This window comes from Manis javanica, chromosome 3 (assembly GCF_040802235.1).
Source record: "Manis javanica isolate MJ-LG chromosome 3, MJ_LKY, whole genome shotgun sequence".
NCBI classification, from domain to species: Eukaryota; Metazoa; Chordata; class Mammalia; order Pholidota; family Manidae; genus Manis; species Manis javanica.
In genome coordinates, this window is record NC_133158.1 from 34,200,445 (window position 1) to 34,224,177 (window position 23,733).

General features: G+C 40.4%; 1 protein-coding gene across 2 annotated transcripts; it reads right to left on the minus strand.

Annotated features, from left to right (window-relative positions):
- Positions 1-476: 476 nt before the first annotated feature.
- On the minus strand, positions 477-21,163 carry CCDC174 (coiled-coil domain containing 174). 2 transcript variants are annotated; one of them, XM_017662060.3, is made up of 11 exons: positions 21,008-21,163; positions 18,706-18,810; positions 17,914-18,014; positions 13,635-13,693; positions 11,430-11,607; positions 8,379-8,474; positions 7,043-7,185; positions 6,500-6,594; positions 3,756-3,888; positions 1,896-2,048; positions 477-779 (listed from the first exon to the last, which is right to left on the minus strand). In XM_017662060.3, the coding sequence occupies exons 1-11, from the start codon at positions 21,047-21,049 to the stop codon at positions 487-489; spliced, it is 1,398 nt and encodes a 465-aa protein (XP_017517549.2). In that variant the 5' UTR covers positions 21,050-21,163; the 3' UTR covers positions 477-486. The 2 variants fall into 2 exon arrangements, with proteins under 2 accessions (XP_017517549.2, XP_017517548.2); XM_017662059.3 differs by having other exon boundaries at positions 1,896-2,054.
- Positions 21,164-23,733: the final 2,570 nt, after the last annotated feature.

The window sequence follows — 23,733 nt, forward strand, 5'->3', positions numbered from 1 at the left end:
ACCCACAATGTCCCCGCATTTGCCACTGTTTTACAGGCAAGAATTTCTTCTCACAGATACTCCATCAACTGATCTGGAAGCTGAATCCTTGGAACAAAGACATCTGCAAGTTAGTATCTGCCAAAGTAAAGGAATGAAGCCCTTAAATATGAATAAGCTGTGGGAGTGGGTATGCAACAGACAAGGGTATAAGGTCCTCAGTGTCAAGTATTAGAGTATTTCCACTCTATCACAGCTCACACGTAAATCCAGGTGATATGTCTTCACACCAATTATAAAGAAATGAAAAGCCAAGTGACCACAGAGTTCCCACAGCACCATTCACTTTTTCCCTTGAGGACAAATCCAACCTGAAGTCTGTGTCTTCTAGGGAAAGGACCAGAAGGGAAAGGTACAATTCAGTCCCTACAGCTAAGTTAGTCTCTCTGCCCTGGAAGAAGAAGGCCCATCAACAGCACAGACCCATGTCAGCACACTTCTCAAGTTTCATGTCACTTGTTTATAATATGATAACATATCATCCAAAGTTTCGAAAGTGACCGGAGGGGCTTGTGGTGGGCTACTGGGGGCAGGAGCGGCTGATGCCTGTGAAGAGCCAGCCTCCTGGCCGGGGCCCTGCCCTGGGGCATTCTGTGCAGGTGCAGGTCTGCTCCACGACTGGCTACTGAAAGAACCAGTTCTCTTTGGACCCACAAAGTAATCCGATGGTGGGGCAAACTCAGGATCTCTCTCAGCCCGGAGATCTGACTGCCTCTTCGACCAATATCCGAAGGAAAATTCTAGTTAAAAACAAGAGAGTATTATTAGAATTGATTGGATCTGTTGAATTTTTACTGTTACTACTTTTCAATTATTGTGTATACTCCTTAAAAGCCACCTCCAATTTCCTGGAGAACAAAGACAGCAATAACAAAATTAGAATACAAAGATACAAGGCATGTGTAATGCCGAGAGAAGTATAAGGAACCAGGCTAAGAAAAGGCAGTGATTGCTCCCAGCAGAAGAAAGGTTTGAGGAAGGTTCTCTGGGGAAGGATGGTAGGCTCTGGAAACACTGTGAAAAAGGTCCAGGAATTACATTCAAGAGAAAAATATAAAACTCAAATCATTTGCTTAACATGATGTTTCAAGTACTTCACAACGAAACAAAAAATTGCGCTTTATTGAGTTTTAGAAGACACAAGAGGCACCTGTCCAAATCCAATTTGGTATTTCAGCTCTATTTCTATCAGCAGCACCATCAAAGACACGCACCTGTTTGCTATCTTTTAGTTTAGTTTTGGATCCCATTACCTGGAACAGCATGAGTTAATGTACTACTGAAACAATCTCTTTCAAAGAGGCAGAAACCACATAGTCTTCTTCCAAAGAAAGGCTTCTGTGGGCACCATGGTGTATTTACAGAAAGAAGGTATAAAAAGTTTTGCATAAACTAACAGAACCATAGGTAAATCCAGATAAATTCTGGCACGCACACTATTTTTTCAACTGAACACAGGAGACAGCTAAAACACAGATGACACTGAAATATCACACCTTCTTAAGATTTTAAAAAGGAGTTCCTGAGAAATGGTATTGCACAGCTATAAAACCACAAGGGCAGCATGAATTTTAAAACACTTCGGTCAAGTGCTTCTAAAAAAAAAATCATCCCTTTGAAATGGTATGTTGTAGACCCTGGTCTTTTGTAATCACACTTTCTAATGTTCTTGTTTACAAACAGCTGATGTCTGGGTATTGAGAAGATACAAGTTCAAGGTTCTGGAAAATTCCTTAAGCCTCAAATGACCACTACGACTCACCAGAATCATACTCTGATCAGGAGAACCAGAAAAATCTCCTGTGCAAGACCCATCAGCGGAAGGTTTCACACCACGAAGGCCCCCTTTCCCTTACCTTTTCCTCGGTCCCACTCTCGGATGTGTGGCACCCCAGGCCTGGTATCCTTCCTCTCCTGAATGATGACTTCTACTTTGCTACTCTGGGTAGCAGCATGCAGAGTCGGCTCGGCCTCTGGTGCTGCAGGCAAAGGCCCAATAACACCTCCATCTATTTCTTGCAAGAAAATAGGACATCATTATAATAAAGGCTAAAGCTATTTAAACAAACAAACATTAAATAGAACACGCTAAACCTGGGAGTAAAAGTAATGATGGGTATTTAATGGGCATCTTTCATGTGCCAGTCAGCAGGCTAGGTTCATGTAATGACTCTAATGGAGCCATAGTGTTTCTATTTTACAGATGAGGAAAATTAAGCTCAGAAATGCTATACAGGTAGAAGGTGACAAGGACCAGGACCCAAACCCGGTTGGGTGGATTTCACAGTTTCTGTGGTTCCTGCTGTGCCACTCTGCTTCCTCAGACAATCAATCAAAGAACACTGGAAATCGCCAATTACTCAACTGAAGTAAAAGTCTCAAAGCAAGGGCCCTCGGGGTGACAAAGAGCTGGAACCCGGCAATAGGCTGCAGGCTACCCAACTTTGGCCATATTTTAAACGAAAATGGATTTTTTGAAAACACTGTGGTAGCACTTCACACCTTACAGAAACGACAGACATTCAGGAGCAGAGCAAAAATAGAGAAACAATACACTATGCTTACCATGTTACGGGGAGAGAGTATTTATACGAAACTAAACAGACAACCTTTTAACTCCTAAATGTTTCTTGTCTCTTTCAAAGCTAAACTGAAGTTGTGTTCAGAATTAGAAAATGGCCCATGGCATAGCACAAGGTTTCTAAGAGAGCTGGAAAGGTTTCGATATGCCTCTAACATCCACACTCCCCTTCTTCCTTTAAAAAATAGACCAGCTCCAGTTTCAGCTGAGAACATGCCTACTTGCCAGAGAGGCCATTCCTCAGCCTCCCCTGCTGATGGGGGTGACCAACGGTCTATGTCTGGGCAAGCGGGATGTAAACACACAGGTTGTGTGTGACTTCCAACTCACATTCCTAATAAAGATGCTGGTTCCCCTCCCCTTTACCCCCTTCCCTGGGGCTGGATCCTGAATAGGTGCTGGGGAGCAAGCTTCAACCATGCAGGTGAGGGCAACTCTAGGAATGGCAGGAACAGCAAGACAGGACAAAGCCAGGGACGGGTGAGCATACTGGGTGGAACTCCTACCCAAGGACCGGCCTGGGCGGTACCACTTCTGATGTTAAAATAGAGAAACAGGCTTCCATCCTGTTGGAGCCAGCTGTATAGGGTGTATAGGGTCTCTGTCACAGCAGTTTCGCCCAGACTAGCCTAACTCACACAGTGAGCTAGCTGGACCATGATATTTAATAGTGTTTCCAAGGGTTTTAACATTCCTTCAGTAAGCTGTCTATATTCATATTTATAAAATTCCTCATTATCTGACTTTTTGATGTATTTAACATAAATTAATACATAGTGACCAAAACAAACTGCAGCCATAGCAAAAGAAATTAGGTCTAAAAACATGTACATGCCATAAACTATACCTTATAATATCTTTTGTTTAAGTAAGTCTGTTACTAAACCATGTTGTTTCATGAAGCAACACAATGTACTGTTTGTTACTTTCCTTGTCTATATAAAAAGATTCTTTGGAGGGTCATTCCGCCTCACTTGGGTTATAAAAACTGCTCCTGGCAGTTCTTCAAAGCTATGCTGCTTGCCTAGAGAACACAACTAAATGGCTCATTTCCATATTGTTAGTCCCATTAGCAAGATAACAATGAAACTAAAATTTTTCCTTTTCAAGTTTAGAAACACGAGGCATGATATACCTCCATTTTCTTCCTCTGTGCCATCTTCTTTTGATTTTTTCATCTTTTTTTGTCGGAGTTTAGCAAGTCTTGCTTCTAACATAGCCTTTCGTTTTTCTTTTATGTTTTCTCGTTTTGTTCTCTGATCTGTTGTCTGAACAAAAAATAGGAAAATCATTTACTTTAAGCCACATTCATAATATTTGTTTAAAAGGGTGAAATAATTTTATTTTAAAAATAGACGAATTGATTTTCATGCCATCCCTAAGAAGCTATCCTTGACATCTTCAAAATGAAAACCTATGAAATACTCTTACACAAGACATCTAATGTTTTTTGAAGCTTAGTAAGAGTTTACAAATCATCTTGAAATGTTTAAAATTCAAGAAAACCAACCACTTCTGTTCCACTTCTTTATCCCTTAGACAACTATTTTCTTACCTAGGCCACTGCAAAGTACCATATTTGAAACCAAATTTAAGATATCCCAGTTACACAGGTAACTTCTAAGAGCTATAATCTTAAAGCCTAAAACACCAAAACAGTATGGCAATGACCTTTACAAACCCTGTAATAGAATTCTAATATTGATAAATAAAAGTGATAAGACTGTCACTATTTGCAAATAACATGATAACACATACGGAAAACCCTAAAGACTATCAAAAATCTGTTAAAACTAATAAATGTCTGTAGTTGCAGGATAGAAAATCAATACACAAAAAATCTATTGCATTTCTATATGCTAGTAACAAGCTATCAGAAAGAGAAATTAAGAAAACAACCCCATTTACAACTGCATCAAAAACAACAAAGTATCTAGGAATAAATTTAACCATGGAGGTTAAAGACCCATACACTGACAAGTATAAGACACTGAGAAAGAAATTGAAAAAGACATAATGGAAAGATAGTCAATGCTCATAGACTGGAAGAATTCACATTGTTAAAATATTTCATATTACTCAAAGCAATCTATAGATTTAATCCCTATCAGAATTTTAGTGGTATTTTTCATATAAATGGAACCAACACTAAAATGTATATGGAGCTACAGAAGACCCTCAATAGCCACAGCAATCTCGATAAAGAACAAAGTTAGAGGTATCACACTGTTGATTTCAAACTGTATGACAAAGATATAATAACCAAAATAGTATGGTACTGGCATAAAAACAGATACATAGATCAATGGAACAAATAGGGAGCCCAGAAAAGAACCAAGCATATACTATGGGGAAAGGATAGTCTCTTCAATAGTACTGGAAAAACTGCACAGCCACATGCAAAAGAATGAAACTGGACCACTATCTGATACTGTACACAAATATTATCTCAAAAAGGATTAAAGACTTGAACATAAGACCTGAAAACATAAATTTCCAGAAGGAAACACAAGCAGTAAACTCCTTACTGCAGGTATTAACAATAATTTTTTTGGATTTGACACCAAGTACAAGCAGTTAAGTTGGACTGTATCAAACGAAAAAGCTTCTACACAGCAAAAGAAACCATCAACAAAATAATAAGGCATCCAACTGAAAATGGGACAAAATATCTGCCAACCATATACCTGGTATGTGTACATATACATAATACCTAAAGTACATGAGAACTCATACATCTCAATAGCAAAAGCAAAAAAAAAAAAATCCAATTTAAAAATGGGCAGCTAATCTAAACATTTTTCCAAAGACATACAGATGTCCAACAGGTACATAAAAGATGCTCAACATCACTTACAATCAGAGAAATGCAAATAAAAATCATGAAATATCACCTCATATCTGCTACAATGGCTATTATCAAAAAGACAAGAAATAACAAGTGTTGGCAAGGATGTGGAGAAAAGGCAACCTTCACACACTGTTGGTGGGAATATAAATTGATATAGCCACTATGGAAACCAGTATGAAGGTTCCTCAAAATATTAAAAATGGCACTATATGATCTAGCAATTCTGCTTCCGGATATTTATCCAAACAAAACAAAAACACTAATTCAAAAAGATATCTGTACCCCATATATTCACTGCAGCATTATCTAAAATAGCCAAGATATAGAAACAACCTGAGTGTCCACCAATAAATGAATGGATAAAGAAAATGTGATACACACATACAAATGGAATATTATTCAGCCATTTTAGACAGAATAAAATCTTGCCTTTTGCAACAACATGGACAAAACTTGAGATCACATGATGATAAGTGAATAAATCAGGTAAAACTTCTAGTCAAGTCACGGGGATGTCATGTGCAGCATGGTGACTATAAATATTACTACAAAATATGACTATACTGTGGCATATTTGAAAGTTGCTGAGGGGGTAGATCTTCAAAGTTTTCATGACATGAAAAAAATTTGTAACTATGCATGGTGACAGATGGTAACTAGACTTAATCATGCATCATTTTAAAGTGTATACAAATCCTAAAATCATGTTATACAGCTGAAACTAGTATGTTATATGTCAATTACACTTCAGTAAAATAAATAAAATATCTGGTTTATGCCTAAAGAGTAGTTATTAAATAACAGAAATACCAGTCTTTAATAAAATTCAAAGTTTACTCTGATGAATTTTGTCCATCACTGCTCGGAATATTAACTATTAAATAAAGTATTTTTTTCAAAAAATAGAAGCATTCTGATAATCAATTTAAATTTTAATTAATTTACTAGATTTTTTTGCAGTATGGTCCAGTAAGACACCAACTGCTCAAATTCTTCTTAACGTCAACTGAATTTAATCTAGTACGTACCTGTTCACGCAGCATCTCTAACGTTTTCATTTGCTTGTTTCTCAGCTCTTTATCTCGGGCAAAGGCAAAGTATCCAACACCAAGTTGCCGGGCCTCTGAAATAAGTCAAAATAATTCAAAAGATTAGATTCCCCTGATCAGTAAATTAGACTCAGGCCGAACTCCCTACCAACGCAAAAAGAAGCACAGCAATATCGGCGTAAGTTTAAAAAGAAAACACAGGTAAGCCGAAGCAAAAGAAACTGTTTTCATCCTCTTGGCGGAGTGATAAGCATAACAAAGATTCATTAACTCTTCAGTCACAGGCCATTTCCACTTCTACTGCAGAGCAAGCTTGGGTTAACAGACCCTCTGTTACGAAAACAGTCCCAACATGAATCCTTTTTAGGCTATGAAGTGAACAGCAGGGATATTCTCAATTTCCAAACCAGAATCTTTTATTTCTTCATAAAAGCTGCTGCTTTATGAATACTTCCCCTTATGCTTGTCATTAGTTCAAGATAAAAAATAATAATGATTTAAAAAGCTGCAAGATGATTATACCATTTTCACGAATGTCTTCGTAATGTATGGGCCCCATTGGCCTTTTTAGGGCCTCTCGCTCTTCCTCCTCCCACTGCTGGCGCTGAAGTTCTTTCCTCATATCTTCAGACAGTAAGGTTTTCTCATTAGCAGGGCTAACAAAACTAGTAGAACAGAACAGAACCTATCTTTAGATTAAGAGCAGTTAGAAGCAATGCTTCAGTTCAATCACAGACAAGAAACTCTAGCTGATGGAAAAGATAGCTCCCTATGGAGGTTTCTGATCCACACCACCACTGGCAAATTGTGAAAATGTTTTCCTTTAAGTCAAAGAGCAGACTTGTTACATTAGCATAATGGAACCGTGCCTCAGGATGAAGCATATCACTTTCCTTTCCCACCCTAGCCTGGGCTGAATAGAGGGAGGCAACCCACACAGGAAGGAGGAGCCCTGGCCCTCCTCTGGGCAGTCTTCCCTGCAGAAGCTGCAGAACGCTGTGGCCCAGACAGTGCCTCGTGTCCTGTCAGGCAGCTCAGGCTCCTGCACATCTTCCCCTGTGCCGAGCCCAGGCCTACCTGAACCTGGAAGACTCTGACAAGGTGGACCTTCTTCCAACACTTTGCATAGAAAAGCCATCCTTGGTGAAGATAATTTTATTTCCTGGGAAATTTTAGCAAGTTATCTCTTAGGGGTATCTTAGGCCCAATGGAAAAATATCTAGTCAAAAAGGCCCTTACTTTAACATGCAAACATTTTAAAGAGTTAATAAGCTACTCATCCCCACTTGCTGTGGAATAACAAAGTACATATTCTTAAACATCTTTCTCCACAGAAGTTTGTTTATTGGTTTGGTTTGTGTTCATTCCATATTTGTTACTTTATAATTAGACATCCTTCCAAGCTCTAACCTTATCCCATCTAGTAGATACACATTATGGATGATCAACCACTCAGGTTGTTCCCTGAGTGTGGTTTATGTGTGTATGCTAACCTCGGAAAACTGCTTCGGCAAATATTCTCTTTTTTTAAATTAAGGTATCACTGATATACATTCCTATGAAGGTTTCACAAGAAAAACAATGTGGTTGCTACATTCACCCATATTATTAAGCGACCCCTATACCCCATTGCAGTAACTGTCCATCAGTGTAGTACGATGCCACAGAGTCACTACTTGTCTTCTCTGTGCTACACTGTCTTCCCCATGACCCCCGACCCCATCAGCAAAAATTCTTATACATAAAAAAAATCTTGCTGGAGCACCAAAGATAATTAACTAAAAACAGCCTCACCCACAAAACAATCCCTGTGTCTGCATTTCAAATCTGGGCAATGCTTTGCATATCACATACTTACAGCCTCCCCTGAAGATTTTTATCCATTTCCAGCAGATCTGGCAAATCCTTTTTCATACAGCGTCGGGATCGCCCTAAAGAATCCACATAATCCACCCTGAAATAAAGGTGAAAGATATGAAAAGGCTTTGTACATGACATATGGCTCTCAAGCTGAAAAACTGGTACAGGGTAAAAAATTAATGCAGGCCTCAACCAAGAAAAACCCCCAACCTGAGAATACTACCACTGATAAGAACCTGCTTTTTAAAATTAAAAGTTGACATACAATAAGCTCATTGTGCCCTTTATTAAATCTTAGTTTTAGAAACTATAGAAAATGATCAATCATGTGTGTCTCTGATTTCAAAGTTAAATACCCCCCAGAGACCCCTATTGCAGTATCTCTGAACTTACTTTAATCTGGTTTAAACAATTCCAAATATTGTACCAGCACCATAATTACTTTGCTCTGTACCAGATTCTCAACTTGTTAATTTCTTCACAATCTTCCCAAATCTGACTTTTTGTTCTTCTAATTGGTACAATTCTTGCTAATGAATTAAAAACTTCTTAATACAAGTCATACTATTTGGGTGACTCTTTTTAATTAGGAGGAGGCCAAGCAACACACATTCTGTACCACAAAAGCACCTTAACTGTGGGCGGGTCTGCTGGCCTTCACCCTCAGTTCCTCTTTCCTGCTCTTTGCCAAACTAGACAGTAGTTACAGCCAGGCAGACAGCACAGCAAAACTGACTTCCTACAGTAAGAAATACAGTCAGCTTTTCATGGAAAACATGTCATTTGCATTATGAGGCAACAGATTTTTTATTTTTTATATTTTGGGCAGGGAATTTCCCACAGCCTTTAGCAAGATACTAAAAACACAGAGAGAGGCCAGCTCAGGGTCGGATTCCCATGTATGTGGCTTTGCTATTGTTAGCAATTGTTTTCCTCTCACTCATCTGGTTCCGATCCTCCGACCTTGGTTTAGAGGCTGACTGTCGGGAATCCATTACTGCAGTCCTAGAGCGGGTCAGCACAGGAAATAAAACCTCCAACTGCAGAAGGCAGTTTCTTTCTTCCGCCTCTTCTTTTCCCTTTTGTTTTTAATGAATGGAGAAAGAAACTGTCTAGCCAGGAGGTCTCAGTAATTCTTTACAGTATTTATGTCAAAAGATTTTCCACTACCTGGAACTTTACTGAAAGGATTTTACAAGTACTCACAATTCTGGAGCCTGACTGAAAAACAAGAAAGTATCAGACTGCAGACTTGCTTGCAGTGCGTCTTCCCCATGTGACACCTTCAAGTGCCCTCCAAACTCTTCAAATCACGGACAAATTGCTTATAATCACTCAGGAATTAATAAGGGAAAAAAAGGCATTAAACCTTTCAAAGGAATTGAGATCTCTGCTATGAAATGCAACCAAAGGCTATTCTGTTTCTGGAGAAGGCCTCAGGCCTCCACAACATAGAGATCTCTCCAAAACAGAAGTGGGAGACAGTAGCCAGGGACCTCTCTGTCCTCGGCAACCCTGGGCAGCTCTCAGGGAAGGAGTCACTGGAGGCACAGAGTCAGAGGAGGGCTCAGGGCTGTGCCGCCTGCAAAGGGCTGGCGTAGGGAGTCAAGGCACGTGTCCATGAAATGCTTCCTAACAGCAGCAGGGAAGATGTAAAAACTATTTAAAATTTGTCTCAAATCTTTTTCTAGTAATGAGGTCAGTTATGTGCCAGTAATAAAGAAAAGGTAAGACCCAAAGGAGCAGAAAGCATATTTAAGCGCCACCAGAGTTCAGACGAGGGAGAAGTCCCTGAGACTGGGGACAAGTGGAGGAGAGCCAGTTGGAGGAGACCACACTGAGCACGGTTCTCCTGTGGTGGCCAGCAGCCAGCAAGCAGCCAGCCAGCCTACCCAAGTACACTTCTAGAAGGTAGGTGAGAAGACACCCATTCTGTCCCAATGCGAATGTTATTTCTGGACCAATGTGGACACCCTCCACAGTACGGGGAGGCACATGCTCTGTAACCCTTCACAGCTGGGGCGGCTTCCTTCCGCACATCAGTGACTCCTGCCCACGGGGCCAATGGCTGACAAAGGTCAACAAATTCCTCCAACAACCCTAAGCAGTCCCTAACCCTAACAAATACCTCAAATAAAAATGGGTGGGCTCCACGTAGCAGGAGGGTGGGTGGGCAGGGCGATTCCTAGGACATTTTCATAGCACTACTCCATGTCTATCCAATTTTAAGCACTTCTGAATAACTTTCTAAAGAAAATCTGTACAATGGAATTTTCATCCTGGCCTCCTTAATGACTGTCGCATTGGTCTCTGCAAGAAAAGACCAGTTTGGCTTCCCTGTCATTCACTTACATGTAAGTAAAATTCAGAGTAGTTTCAATAAAGGTTTACAAAATGTCTGCCTATCCTCCACAGACAGCAGCTCCTGAGTAGCCTAGAAAACTCCTATCTCCTGAAGAGCAGCTAAGGCAAATGGTAAGGGAAACTACGCATCGCCATCACTGTTTTACCGGTGAGGAAAGAGCCTCCAAGAGGACAGGAACTTGATCAAGATTAAATCGTCGAGATGTGGAGCTAGTGCTGTGCAGGTCCAAGGTCCTCGATGCCTACACCACACTGCCAGACAATGTCACAGCCAGAGTAGGATTTACTGGCCGACCTCTGCCAGCCTCTTTTCTCTGGAAATGGAGATCACCACTACCTAGACCATAACTCTCCATGATGTCTGAGTAACAACACATGGGCACAGCACCCCGGGGAACAAAGGTATGTATTTCTGCCTAAACAACTCTTTCACATCAGTGACACAGGAGTACCAATGCCCCCTACAGCTGGCAGTGCTTGTACAAAATAACATTTATAATTATTTCTTCTTTGGAGCTACTGCTTCTACATCTGTAAATCCACTCTTACTTAGTGAAGTCTCAAAAAAAAAGAAAACTGAGGAATAAAGAGAAGTAATTTGATAACAACCAAGTTAAAATCACTCTCGAGAAGTAAACACAAGTCTGATGATGTTAACATGATCAAATCTCAGAACATCACCCACCATTCCTCACTGGGGTCCTGAGGAGGAGGTATATCTTTTTCAGAAAGATTTTCTTCATCATCGTCTCTTTCACCTGACTTTGCAGCATCTTTGTGGGCACCAAACATCTCCATTTCTTTGTGTTTGTCTATAATCTTCTGTGTGAAATCCACAAGGTACATATCTTCCACTTCTTCATCTAGGACATAAAAATCAATTTTCAGATTCTTGACATGGAAAAAGAAAACCACACACGGAATTAATATGAAGCAGTCATACTCAGTGCTGGGTGGCTACGTCGCCCCTGATGGTGGACTAGTCAATGCTTCCATCCCCAGAATACTCGCAAAGACAAAAGGCACAGAGCCACCACAGGACCTGGCAGGGAAGCTGTTAACAGGCTATCAGAAACATACACCACACAAAACATCCTGAAGAAGCCTAAAGCTTTCTGCTGCCTTGGCAATACACTGAGGGAGCAATACTGTAGCAGAATGCGATTTTAAGAGAACAAAAACATTTGATTTCAAGAGACTCATATAATAGCCAATTACGTAATACAGAAACAGAACTGCATTTCTCAAGTTGTGAGACCAGAACAACACACCCCTGTTGCTATGGTAATGCACCTCTCTAATCACGTGGACTGATCACTTAACCTTACTCATACTGTTGTGCTACAGTCTTTTAAGGGCCACAGCATAGATGAAGGAAGTCATCTCAATTCTTTTCAATCCAATGAACACCACTTTCAGGCAAGGCATGGTGCCAGATCTGCAGGGCATAGAGATGTGTAAGATGCTGTCTGTCCTCAGGACTTATGAACTCCTTGAGCTAAAATATACACTCCAAGTTAAATAGCAAATCCATGACTTTACCCAGGATAGTCGATGTATTTGCAAATAATGTTTACATGAAATTTAACTATACGAGATTTAACATGTGGTCACTTAAGTTTTTCTCTGAAGACAGAGATTAAGCCTATAGAACAGATATGAGGTCCCCTACTACCAGGTACTCATGTTACCCACAGTGTACAGCAGAGAATTACTGAGGCTCCAAAACTTAACTCGCCTAAACACAGGTCCAATATGCCAATCAGGAGGTGAGCCTGCCAGTTTGGACAGAACCAGTCTCCACAGCCACAGGTACACTCCTTTAGACCTGATTTCCATATTAACGATGTAAGTAAACTTTGAATTAAAAGAAAAAAGACTTTAATTTAAAAAAAGATAAGCCATAAAATAACTCAAGTGGGAAACAAATGTACTTGCCCAAAGCTGTTTCTAGATGAGTAATAGTGAGGCCACTTGATTCTCACACGTTCTGCTGTTCCTTCAGGTGGAAGGCAAAGCCTCTCCCCATGTCCCCCAGCTTTGAGAGTGCCTGCCCTTCCCATGTTGGGCTCTCCGCCATGCAGGGAACACAGCTCTGCTGTCCGGGAGGGTTTAGCGGGCCTGACAGCCAATGACCGCTGCCCCCTTTCCCAGCCATGCTAGTCTGCCCTGCCAATTCTGGTCTTCTCTGCTCTCTGCTCAGCTGCTCTCACCACCCTCCTCCTGCAGAATCCCTTCCTCTACCTCTCCAAAGCCTTTAAGACCCTACCAGAGCACACGTTCTCCCTAAAGACTTCCACACATGCCTTCTGGCAATGAAACACACAAGGCCTTGTAAAACCTCTCCTGCTGTTGTCTAGCTACAGGTCGGTTTTCTTATTCTGAGGGTGGGGGGTGGGCATGAGGAAAAGGGGGATATTCACATTATTATTATGTTTAAGGCAATTATAAGCACATCACTGAAACAATAGAAAACAGAGAAAAACAGGTAAAAGGAAACATTTCATTCCAGCACTCTGATATAACCATAATTCCTCCCAGTTTTTTTTTAACATGGCTGTAATTGTTCATGATTGTAGCCTATGAAGCCCTTGTTTCCTTTTTCTGCGCACTTTCTCTCCACTGATTACACCCTGGAGAACAGGCAGGGGGTCTGGCTTACACTGTACTTGCCTGTCCCCTCATGCTACCTAATGTGTCCCGGCACCCACTGTGCTGCTGAAAATTATTACTGATTTTCTTGTCTCTGTGCTGGCACAGAAAGTAATCAATTTGATTTTTTAAATTTCTCCCTAGTCTTACAGTTAATTTTAACAAATAATGAAATACCACAGGGCTACTGCAGAATAAGGAACACAGAATATAAAGAAGTAGAAATAATATTAGTTACCTATAAAGTCTCCTTTAGTCATTTTTTCATATAATTTGGCTTTTTCTTCCAATTTCTCCCTAGGAGAAAAAAAGACAAGTATTAGAATGGTCTCAGAACTGCCACTCCTGGTGAGGCTGCCCCACCTCTGGCTTGACTGAAGCAGCCTACACGAGACGCCCAGCCTGATAGCACGGCAGCCTTAACCCCACCGAGGGACCCTCTGACTTGGCGATATCTGCTTTGCCAACTAAATGTAAGCTCCATGAGAACATGGCTCCTATTTCCCTTATGCATGACTGTATCCCAGTACCTAAAAAGTCCCTGGAACATAATTGGTACTCAATTAGTAGCTGATGAATGAACAAATCAATCAATAAAGATTTCAACTTAATTTAAATGTCAAATACAACTTAAATACTAAAAAAAGAGATGTCTTAAACAAAAACATCGCCTATTTGTAATCATCCAAATGGATCACCAAATTCAATACTCTTGGCATTACCACTTTTAAACAAGGGTCCCTGGTCATCCATGGTTTATTGGGCTTCTCTAAGGGAACCAGAGACCAACTTCTTTTAGGTCTGTTTATAATGCCTGCTTTATACAGAGCATGAATACTTTCTTCATGACACATAGCTAATAAAAAATAAACATCAACCATAGTATTTCAATAAAGCAGCCTCTTTGCTCACGTTAACTCTGGTGATTTTATTTATTAGTGGGCACAGACCAGGTAAGACAGCTAGCAATTCTTTATTCTAGAAATACTTAATGATGGTAAAGAGAAGCACCAAAGAGGTCATCTGAGCTTTCACTTGTGAAGATAACACTTAATCATGATGGAAAATGTCATTTCTAATGGTGTCCCAAGGCAATAAAGTCCCTTGGTCACAGTGCTGTGTACTCTGGAACAAGTTACTTGAACTCCTTTGTATGTCAATTCCCACACCTGAAATAGAGGAAAAAAACAGCACTGCCTCTTAGGGCCATCATGAAGATTAATTAGACAACACACGTAAAAAATGCCATCAGGTATGTCATCCTCAACTTTGTCACTTATGTCAGAAAGTCTCCTCTTTCATTTACATATTCATTCAACAAGTACTTATTGCATGCCTCCTTTGTGCCAAGCATTATTGTAGATGCTGTGGACAAGTCAGAGTCCCAACTCTCAGGGAGTTTACATTCTAGAAGAGGAGAAAGACAACCAATAAATCAATGAAATGGAGGATTTCAGACAGAAGTGTTGCAAAGGGAAGGAAATAAAAGCAGGTATCAAATGGGCCCTCTGTCATGCTCTTATAAAGAGTGCTCTGTGGACCAGCTTAGTCACGTCAACTTCTAGAAAGTTAAGTTGCTCTATTTCAGAGAGGGCTTAATGTATCAGCTGTGTCATCGTAGAATTTTACTGTCTAAGTGAAAATTAAAATTTAGATTACTTGACTTCAAAATACAAAGTGAAACACAAAACCCAGGTGTCAGAACAGAGTGACTGGGCAGGATGCTATGTTAGAGTGGGTGTGGAAACCTCTGTCAGCTAAGAAGCCAACCACGGGAGAAAGCAAGTCAGGCAGAGGACAGATGAAGTAGGAATGAGCTTGACACGTCCAAAGAGAGATGAGGTGCTGAGCAGAGAGTGGTACAAAATAGAGACAGACACAGGCAGGCACAAGAGCGTATGTATGGGAAAGGACAAGAAGTTTGGATGCAGTGTAACAGAAAGATGGCAGGACGAGCCTGCAAGTGAATAATGGAGACAGAGGAAGAATGGAGAAATGGCCGTTGGACTTAGTAGATGAGGAAATGATTCATGACTTGAAAGAGCAATTTCTTCAGTGGAGTAAGAACGATGGAATGCAGAGAATAAGAGCACGGGACACTTCTGTGGAAGGCACTGTATCAGACACCACGGACCTCCTTCGATCCCCTAAGTAGCTTCATGGGCTAAGTGTTAACCACCTCAGTTCACAGACAGGGCAAGAGTCTAAATGGAGAAGTAACTTGCTACTTTATACCTCATGAAACTGTCCCTGCCTGTTTTGAGCTCAGGAGAGACGCAGGAGTCTTACAGACCATGGGCAAACCTGGTTCCTCCACAAAGTACCGCATAAAAAATTACTGTATAAAAATCACAGCAGAGTACCAAGGGAAACTCTGTTATACAGAGTAAATGGTAAAACCTTAGGCACCTTTCAACAACATTAAAATTCTGAGAGTATTTCCAATAGTGAGAAAGACATCTAAAAAAGTAATACATCTTTATGTAAAGTGTCAGTCTGCTGGGGACAGGTCAAACACCTCAAAAAATAATCCATCAAATAGGCTAATATTCTGCCTTCTATTTTCAAAGCCAAAAGAGCTCTGCAACCTTAGCAACCACTGTTTACAACCGCAGAGTTTTGACTATGCAATGGATCCAAAAGCACATGAGGCAGTCATGGCAGATAGCAAAACGTAGTATTCTCTGAGTCTCGGGTGATCCAGCAAATAGATCCTGCAAGAACGCCAGCTCATCAGTGAGATGAAAACATAACGCAGACAATGAATTAGAGAAGTCATCATTTAAATTCATTAATGTAACTAATAAATGGCAAGACTCATTGGTGATGACAAAACCACTATGTGGGAATATGTGAGCAGGATATTCAGTCTCAGTTTCCCTCCTTAGATCATTATTAATTACAAATGGGAAGAGAACTTTGCAGTGGAAAAATTTGGCAGACCTACCTTAGCAGACTGATCAAACTTATCATCAACAAGGATGCCTCACACTGATACTATGACACTCCTGATGCGGTCTGATGGGAGGGACCCGTCATTGCCTGCCTCGTGTTCTCACCAGAAACCATCAGTGTGACTCTGATCAGACTGGGACATTGTGGGAACAATGGGCCTGGACTCTCCAAAAATGCCAATGGTATAACGACAACAAAAAAGCAAGGAAACTGTCCTGGATTAAATGAGACTAAAGAGACAGGACAACTAAATTCAATATGTAATCTTTAACTGAATCCCAGATTAAATTATTTTTAAAGCTATATAAAGGACTTAACTGTATTAGAATAAGTGGTGAACTCTGAAACAGACCATGTAATTGATAATACTATTTTTTTTTTGAGAGGGCATCTCTCATATTTATTGATCAAATGGTTGTTAACAACAAAAAAATTCTGTATAGGGGGGTCATTGCTCAATGCACAATCATTAATCCATCTCAAGCCTAATTCTCGTCAGTCTCCAATCTTCTGAAGCATAACGAACAAGTTCTTACATGGTGAACAGTACAAGGGCATTCATCACAGAAACTTTCGGTTTTGATCACGTATTATGAACTATAAACAATCAGGTCAAATATGAATATTCGTTTGATTTTTATACTTGATTTATATGTGGATCCCACATTTCTCCCTTTATTATTATTATTTTTATTTTTTATAAAATGCTGAAGTGGTAGGTAGATGCAAGATAAAGGTAGAAAACATAGTTTAGTGTTGTAAGAGAGCAATTGTAGATGATCATGTGGTGTGCCTGTAGACTATGTGCTAATCCGAGCTAGACAAGGGCAATAAAACATCCACAGATGCAGAAGCTTTCTCTCAAAACAGGGGGGGTGAGGTTCTAAGCTTCACCACTGTTGTTCCCTGATTTCTCACCTGATGGCCCCCCTGCGACTGTGCCTGTCGTAGGTTGTTCCTCCCTTGAGGAATCTTACCCGTCTCTGGCTAACCAGTCATCTTCCAGGGCCATAAGGGGAAATGTAAAGTTGGTAAGTGAGAGAGAAGCCAGTAATACTATTTTTTAAGTGTTAAATTTCTTGGGTCTGACAGTAGTATTGTGGTTATGTAGGAGAATGTCCTTGTTCCTAGGAGAGATATATGCTGAAATATTTAGAGGTCAAGAATGAGGTCTAACAAAGTTTCTACACACACACACACACACACACACACACGTCAAAAGTATTAGAATATTCCTTGTATTTGTCTTTCAATTTTCTGCTTAAGTTTTTCAAAATAAAAAATTCGGAGGTTTTTCATTTGCACCTTAACAAAGGCTCAAAGTGGGACTCTGTTTCCAATCTTTTAAACTGAGGTTACGTCCTGTCTTCTTATAAGGCCAAAAATATCTGCAAATTCAATTACTTTTAGAGTATATTTCGTATCTACATTTATATAAAACATATTAAAGGATTTTGGCTAAAAGGTTGACAAAATTAAAACTGTAAATCAAAACAGCACAAGCTGAAGTGTCGCTCCTTTGCTCAGGGGGCCTCGACTGCATTCAGCAGGGCCCACAGTACCTCGCCTTGTCTAAAGTCTTCTGCTCCTCAATCTTCTGTTCAGTATCCTTCTCAGCTCGATTGGAAACTCCTGCATTCTGTTTGCTCCAGATACTTGGTTTCTGGAGAGTAATTTACAAAGATAAAACAGAAACACCAAATGATTACAAAAAAATCTCTACTTGTACATCAGAAGGAGAAAAAAAAAAAGATCATTCAATCTTAGGAATCAATGGAGATAACTAGATTTTCTGACAGCCAACCTAGGTCCTGCAATAAACTACATGGCAAAGCCAGAGCTGGATAAAAGCCCTAAATGTTGTAAAGAATTTCTTTATACAACTACAGAGTTACTTCTTTTATCTCCTGAAATTACGAGTTAATTTGAGAGTCTAATGAAAATGTATATATTACAGAGAATTAGTAATACCAATAAATACCATTACCTATAAAACTGGAAAACCATTCACAATTTTTAAAGACCCTGGTATTTTCTGCTGTATTTGTTATTTAATTGTTTATCTCTGTTTGAATTTATAAGACCTGTTCACCCAGATAATCTTCTATGAGAACGTGAACAAACCACTTATTAACATGACATGTACTTTTCCAAAGGTGCTAAAGAATTAGAGCATTACAATGTGCTTTTACATAATCTTACTGAATTCCATTTTAATACATTTCATGCAGATGTTCAAAACAAGACAGGGATTTTTCCTTAACTTCTAAATGTAGCAGACGCCATGGACACAATCAAAAAACCTAAATGTAGTATAATTCCCCCATGTTGAAGATAATCAGATCTTACTTTACCTTATTAGTTGTTTTTGGTTTTCCCAAAACTCCAGAATCTTTCAGAAGTTTTTCTTGCTTGAATTCTTCTTGTTTTCTGAAGAGCTCAGCCTTAAGGTCTACCAACTAGAATAGCACCAAATAAGCAAACAAAAACAGTTAATTAATTCTAATGAGTGACTGGATTTCTAAATTATTGTAATTCTCAAATAAAGATATCAAGTACCTATAATTGGACAAAAAATAGATACAAAATTTAATGTCTGAATGTAAAATCCAGTACAAAATAAAACCAACATTCAGCTCTACTGGAAATGTATTTCTTCTCTAACAAAGGCTTTCCTCTGGGCAAGGGGACAATGAAAAGGCAAAGTAAAGGAAGTCTGCATTCTGTATCTTTTAGATTCAATTCAACTAAGACTATTAAACATCTCTCTGACTGCCACTGCACTTGACTTTTTTGTATGGTAATCTCATTTAATCATCACAACAACTTACTATCTCTACAGGGAAATGTCTTTGTTCAGCAATTATCTGAGCACTGGATACAAACATGAATTAGACATATATTCCTGCCACAGTCTATAATTTAATAAGAAACGTAACTTACAATAGCAGTAAGATCTAATAAATGACTTTGAGAAGAGAGTAGCATAAAAGTTCAGCTAAGGGAGCATTTCTTTCTGGCCATAAAGATAAGCAATGGCTTTGAGCAGAGCCTTAGAATACAGGAAAGATTTCAACATCCTATAAATAAAGTGACTGAGTGACAGGAACAGCTTCAAGTCTGTTTCAATTTGTCTTGGAAACTCTTAAGTTTAGCTGAATCAGAGGGTTCAAGAACAGAAAAGGTCAGGGCAAAGGGTACAGGGCAAATGGATGGATAACCCCCCGCCTAACCCTCTGCTATATCAGACAGCACTGTCTACTCTGCAAAAAAAGGATTTTACAGTTTCCTTTTTAAGGGTCTGGGTGCAACTTTAAGGGTCTGATTTACATACGGGCATTTGTAAGTTGGGTATTTATAAAGCCCAGCATCGAAGACTCTTTTAAGGGAAATCAAGATGACTGAGTTCAGTATTTCCATTTTGGAAGACATCAACTTAAAAGGGAATTTCACCAATGCAAAGGGAAGTTTTATTACAGGTCCCGTTATTCTAAATTCTTCAACATAAATTTAAAACTTTTGCCTTCTTAACTACACCAACTTTCTACCACACTGTTTTTCTGTTCTACAACTACTTTTGAATTTTTAAAGGAAGATGTTCAGAAAACTGTCAATTCCCAGATGGCATTCCCATTACGATTATTTTAACCCATCAGGATAGGATAACTTTATATTAATAGCTTTTTGGTTCTTTATCCTCAAACATAAGAACTAGTCCTATTATTCAGTATTAAATGAGGTAAAGGGGCTCAAATATCTGAACACTTGGTAGTTTTCCTTTGTTGTCCCTTTGTATCCTAATTCTCTGCAACAAACTGAAGATTAAATCAAAAGTGAGGCAATTTGCTCTGATGTGACAGAAAAGGCAACAGCTTTGGAGTCAACCAGACTTAGTAGGCCAGTCTAGCACTAAGAATTCTCTGTGCAGGGTGGGGAAAGCCACTTTCCCTTTCTCAGCCTCAGTTTCATCGGCTATAAAATGGAGATATTAATAGCACCTACCCCATAACGAAGTTGAGAGGATTCGATGAAATAAATATTCGGTACTTACTCATTGTGATAAATAAGGTGAAAATAAACTGCTGACAAGGATATGAACTCAGAACAGGTTTTCTTCCTAGAAGTACTTAAACTGAACTGCTGATGACCTGTTTAACCTTTCAGCTCCCAGGCAGTGCATCCTACAGGTGCCTTAACGACTGTTAAGTCCCGGGTCGGGGGACGCCTCGGAGAGCAGAGAAGAGGTCACAATGTTCTGGGAAGCCCTGGCTGGTCCTCGGACTCGAGGAGAAACCAGGAAGGGGCTATGCGCAGCAAGTACAGGCCCGGCGGAGGTCCGCCCCCACTGCAGAGGGGACAGGGATGGCAGGGAAGCCTGGCCGGGGTGTCGCAGAAGCGAGGCAGGGACATTCCTAACTGGGAAAAGACAACAGGTTCAGGGAGGAAGTGCAGGTGCGTTTCTGCGGGGAAAGGCCAAGTTCAGGGTCCCATAAGTAAGAAGTTAGCTGGGTGCCCGCTCGAGCACAGCCGGATCTGAGGTCCTGTTTGAGAGGAGTCCCGGACTGGGTCCCTGAAGCAGAAATCAGTGGGGAGAGTCTTGTGCGGTGGAGGCGGGGAGAACTGAGAACCCGCAGTATCAGGCACACCCGCACTCACCGAAGAGGCTGTAACGTCCAAAGGCTTCTTCCTCCGGTCCATGGTCGGTACAGAGCGCCTCAGCGAAAACGACTCCCTTACCCAGACCCCGCAGGCCTCAAAGGCCGGCCATCGGCGCACCCGGAAGTGTCGTTATGTCAGCGACGCTAAATTTGCGACGCTGGCGCCATTTGAGAGGCGAGGATGTGGGCGGATTGCGTTCTGGCGCCATCTTGAGAAGGTCAAAATGCCTCGGGTTAAAGGTAACTGTTAAGGTCATCTTGAAGAGGATAACAAGGGGTGGCTCATGGCGCCATCTTGAGAAGGTCATAATAAGGATTCTGTGGGACGCTATTTTGAGAAGGTCGGGTAAGATGTTGGCAATGTCTCCATATTGGGGAGGTCGGAGTAAACTCAAGCATTGCTTCCTCCTAGTGAAAAGAAAAGTGGGTTAGTAGGAATGGAAAGATCTAAATACCATCTGAGTAACGGCTGTATGCCAGATTCTGTGTGGTACTTCTCGCATGTTCATTTGTTTAATTATCACAAGCTTCATATAAGGATTATTAAATTATTCTTCATAGAAATAACTAATAATGACTATAATAATAGCTAACATTTATATAGTGCTGACTCTGTGCCACTTTACATATTTCAGCCGGTAAGAACATGAACTCCAGAGGCCAGTTTCCTGAGTTGGTCTCACCCTTACTGGCTTTGAGACCTTGGGAAAGTTACTAACTTTCCTGCATCTCAGTTTCCAAACGGGAATAAAATAGTATCCAATTCAAAGGATGTAATAAGGATTAAATGAGTAAATGAGCTAGTCTTGATAAAAACTTTAATGATTGTGGGAGACAAACTAATGACTCCCTCCCAACCCCAAAAATGTCCATCTTCCAATCCCAGAACCTATGTATAGGTTACCTTATATGGCAAAAGGGAATCTGCAGATATGATTAAATTAAAGATCTTGTGATAGATTATCCAGTATAATGTAATGTAATCACAAGGGTCAGCACCAATGAGAGAGCAGAAAATGCTGCACTGTAGCCTTTGAAGAGGGAGGATAGGATTGAGTACCAAGGAATGCAGAAAGCCTCCAGAAGCTGAAAAGACAAAGAAATGAATCCTTTAGAGCCTCTAGAAGGAATGCAGAACCATTGATACATAGATTTTAACCTTGTAATAATTTTGCACCCCAATTCAACGTGTGGGGCTTTTCCCACACCACCAAGCAATTCTCCAAAACCAGCTGGCTGTCCTACAATTCAGCTTAATTCTGACACTACCTGGAGATAGCATCAGATCCCACAAGTCAAGGACTCTGTTCTGCAAGACTGCCCAACATCAGGCACCAATCTCAAATCCAGGTTGTCACCTCTGCTTCTAAATTAGAGGTTGCAAGGATCTGCTCCTTGGGTGCAACTAATTTACTAGGACAGCTCACAGAACTCAGAGAAACATTTTACTTACTAGATCACCGGTTTTTTATGAGGCTGTGACTCGGGAACAGACCCGGTGGAGAACATGCATAGGGCAAAGTATGTGGGAAAAGGTACAGAGATTTCCATGCCCTCTTTGAGAGAGCTGCTCTCCACATATCTTCACGTGTTCATCAATCTGAAAGCCCTCCAAACCCTGTCCTTTTTGGGGTATGGAGGCTTCATTACATGGACATGATTGATTAAATCACTGGCCCATTGGTGACTGAACTCCAGCCCCTCTCCTCTGCAGGGATGGAGAAGAGGGGGAAGCTGAAAGGTCCAACCTCATAATCGCATGGTTGGTTCTCTTTGCAAGCAACCCAACCATAGAGGGTTTCCAAAAGTCACCTCATTAACATACCAGAAGATACCTTTTATACCAATGATACATTTTATCATTAGGAGTTCTGTGCCAGGAACTGAGTTAAAGGCCCCGTTAAACACATGTATTACCCACACCTTGGAAGGCTCATTTCAGACTTCTCCAGAACCGTAAGAGAATACATTTGTGTTGGTTTAAGCCACAAAATGTGTGGTTAATTTGTTACAGCAGCAATTAGAAACTGATACAAATGATGATTGTAGCCACAGCATTCCTACATGTCAGGCATGTGTGTAACTCTTTTCATGGATTACCTCATTTAATTCTTGCCAGAATCCCAGAGATGGGAGCTATTATCCCCATTTTACAGAGGAGAAAAAGTAAGGCCCAAAAGATTAAATGACATGTCAAAGGGCATTTGCCAGCTAGCTGGTGATGGAGCTTAGAGCCGAAGAACTGAGTTAAAGAATTGAGTCAAAGACATTGAGTTAATTATTTGCACACATTTACTTGTAACTTGGGGAACCAATATAGATTGATTTCACCTAGAAAAGACTAGAAGAGAATTTCTATAACAGAGGCAAGAGGCGGCAAGGAAAAGCAATAGACAGACTGGAAACCATGAACTTTGGTTTCCCTGCCTAGCTAGCCGCTGGCAATGATGCCAGTCAGAATTCTGATCTTGGGCAGACAGACAGAAAGTGATTTTAGTTGTTTGTGGCTGCCCAGAGGACCTTGAGAGGTTAGCTTTCCCTGTGCATGCCTGTCAGGGTCCTTTGATCTCGGCCCCGTGTTCATTAGGCGGGCTTGTACCATGCTCCGATCACAAATGCTCACTGGAGCAGCATCCAGCTGATTTTAATTACCTTCCAAGTCATTTAAATTATGAAGAAAAAATAAATAAGTTTCAAAGAAAAACCCAGTGAGCCTCCTTTATC

Bases quoted from the DNA above. Each gene is read 5' to 3' on its own strand.
- CCDC174 (XM_017662059.3), bottom strand. From the start codon at position 21,049: ATGGACCGGAGGAAGAAGCCTTTGGACGTTACAGCCTCTTCG. The intron at 18,811-21,007 runs GTGAGTGCGGGT...GTGCTATTCTAG, and splicing joins TGGACGTTACAGCCTCTTCG to TTGGTAGACCTTAAGGCTGA. The intron at 13,694-17,913 runs GTACTGTGGGCC...TTTTTCTCCTAG, and splicing joins AAGACTTTAGACAAGGCGAG to GGAGAAATTGGAAGAAAAAG.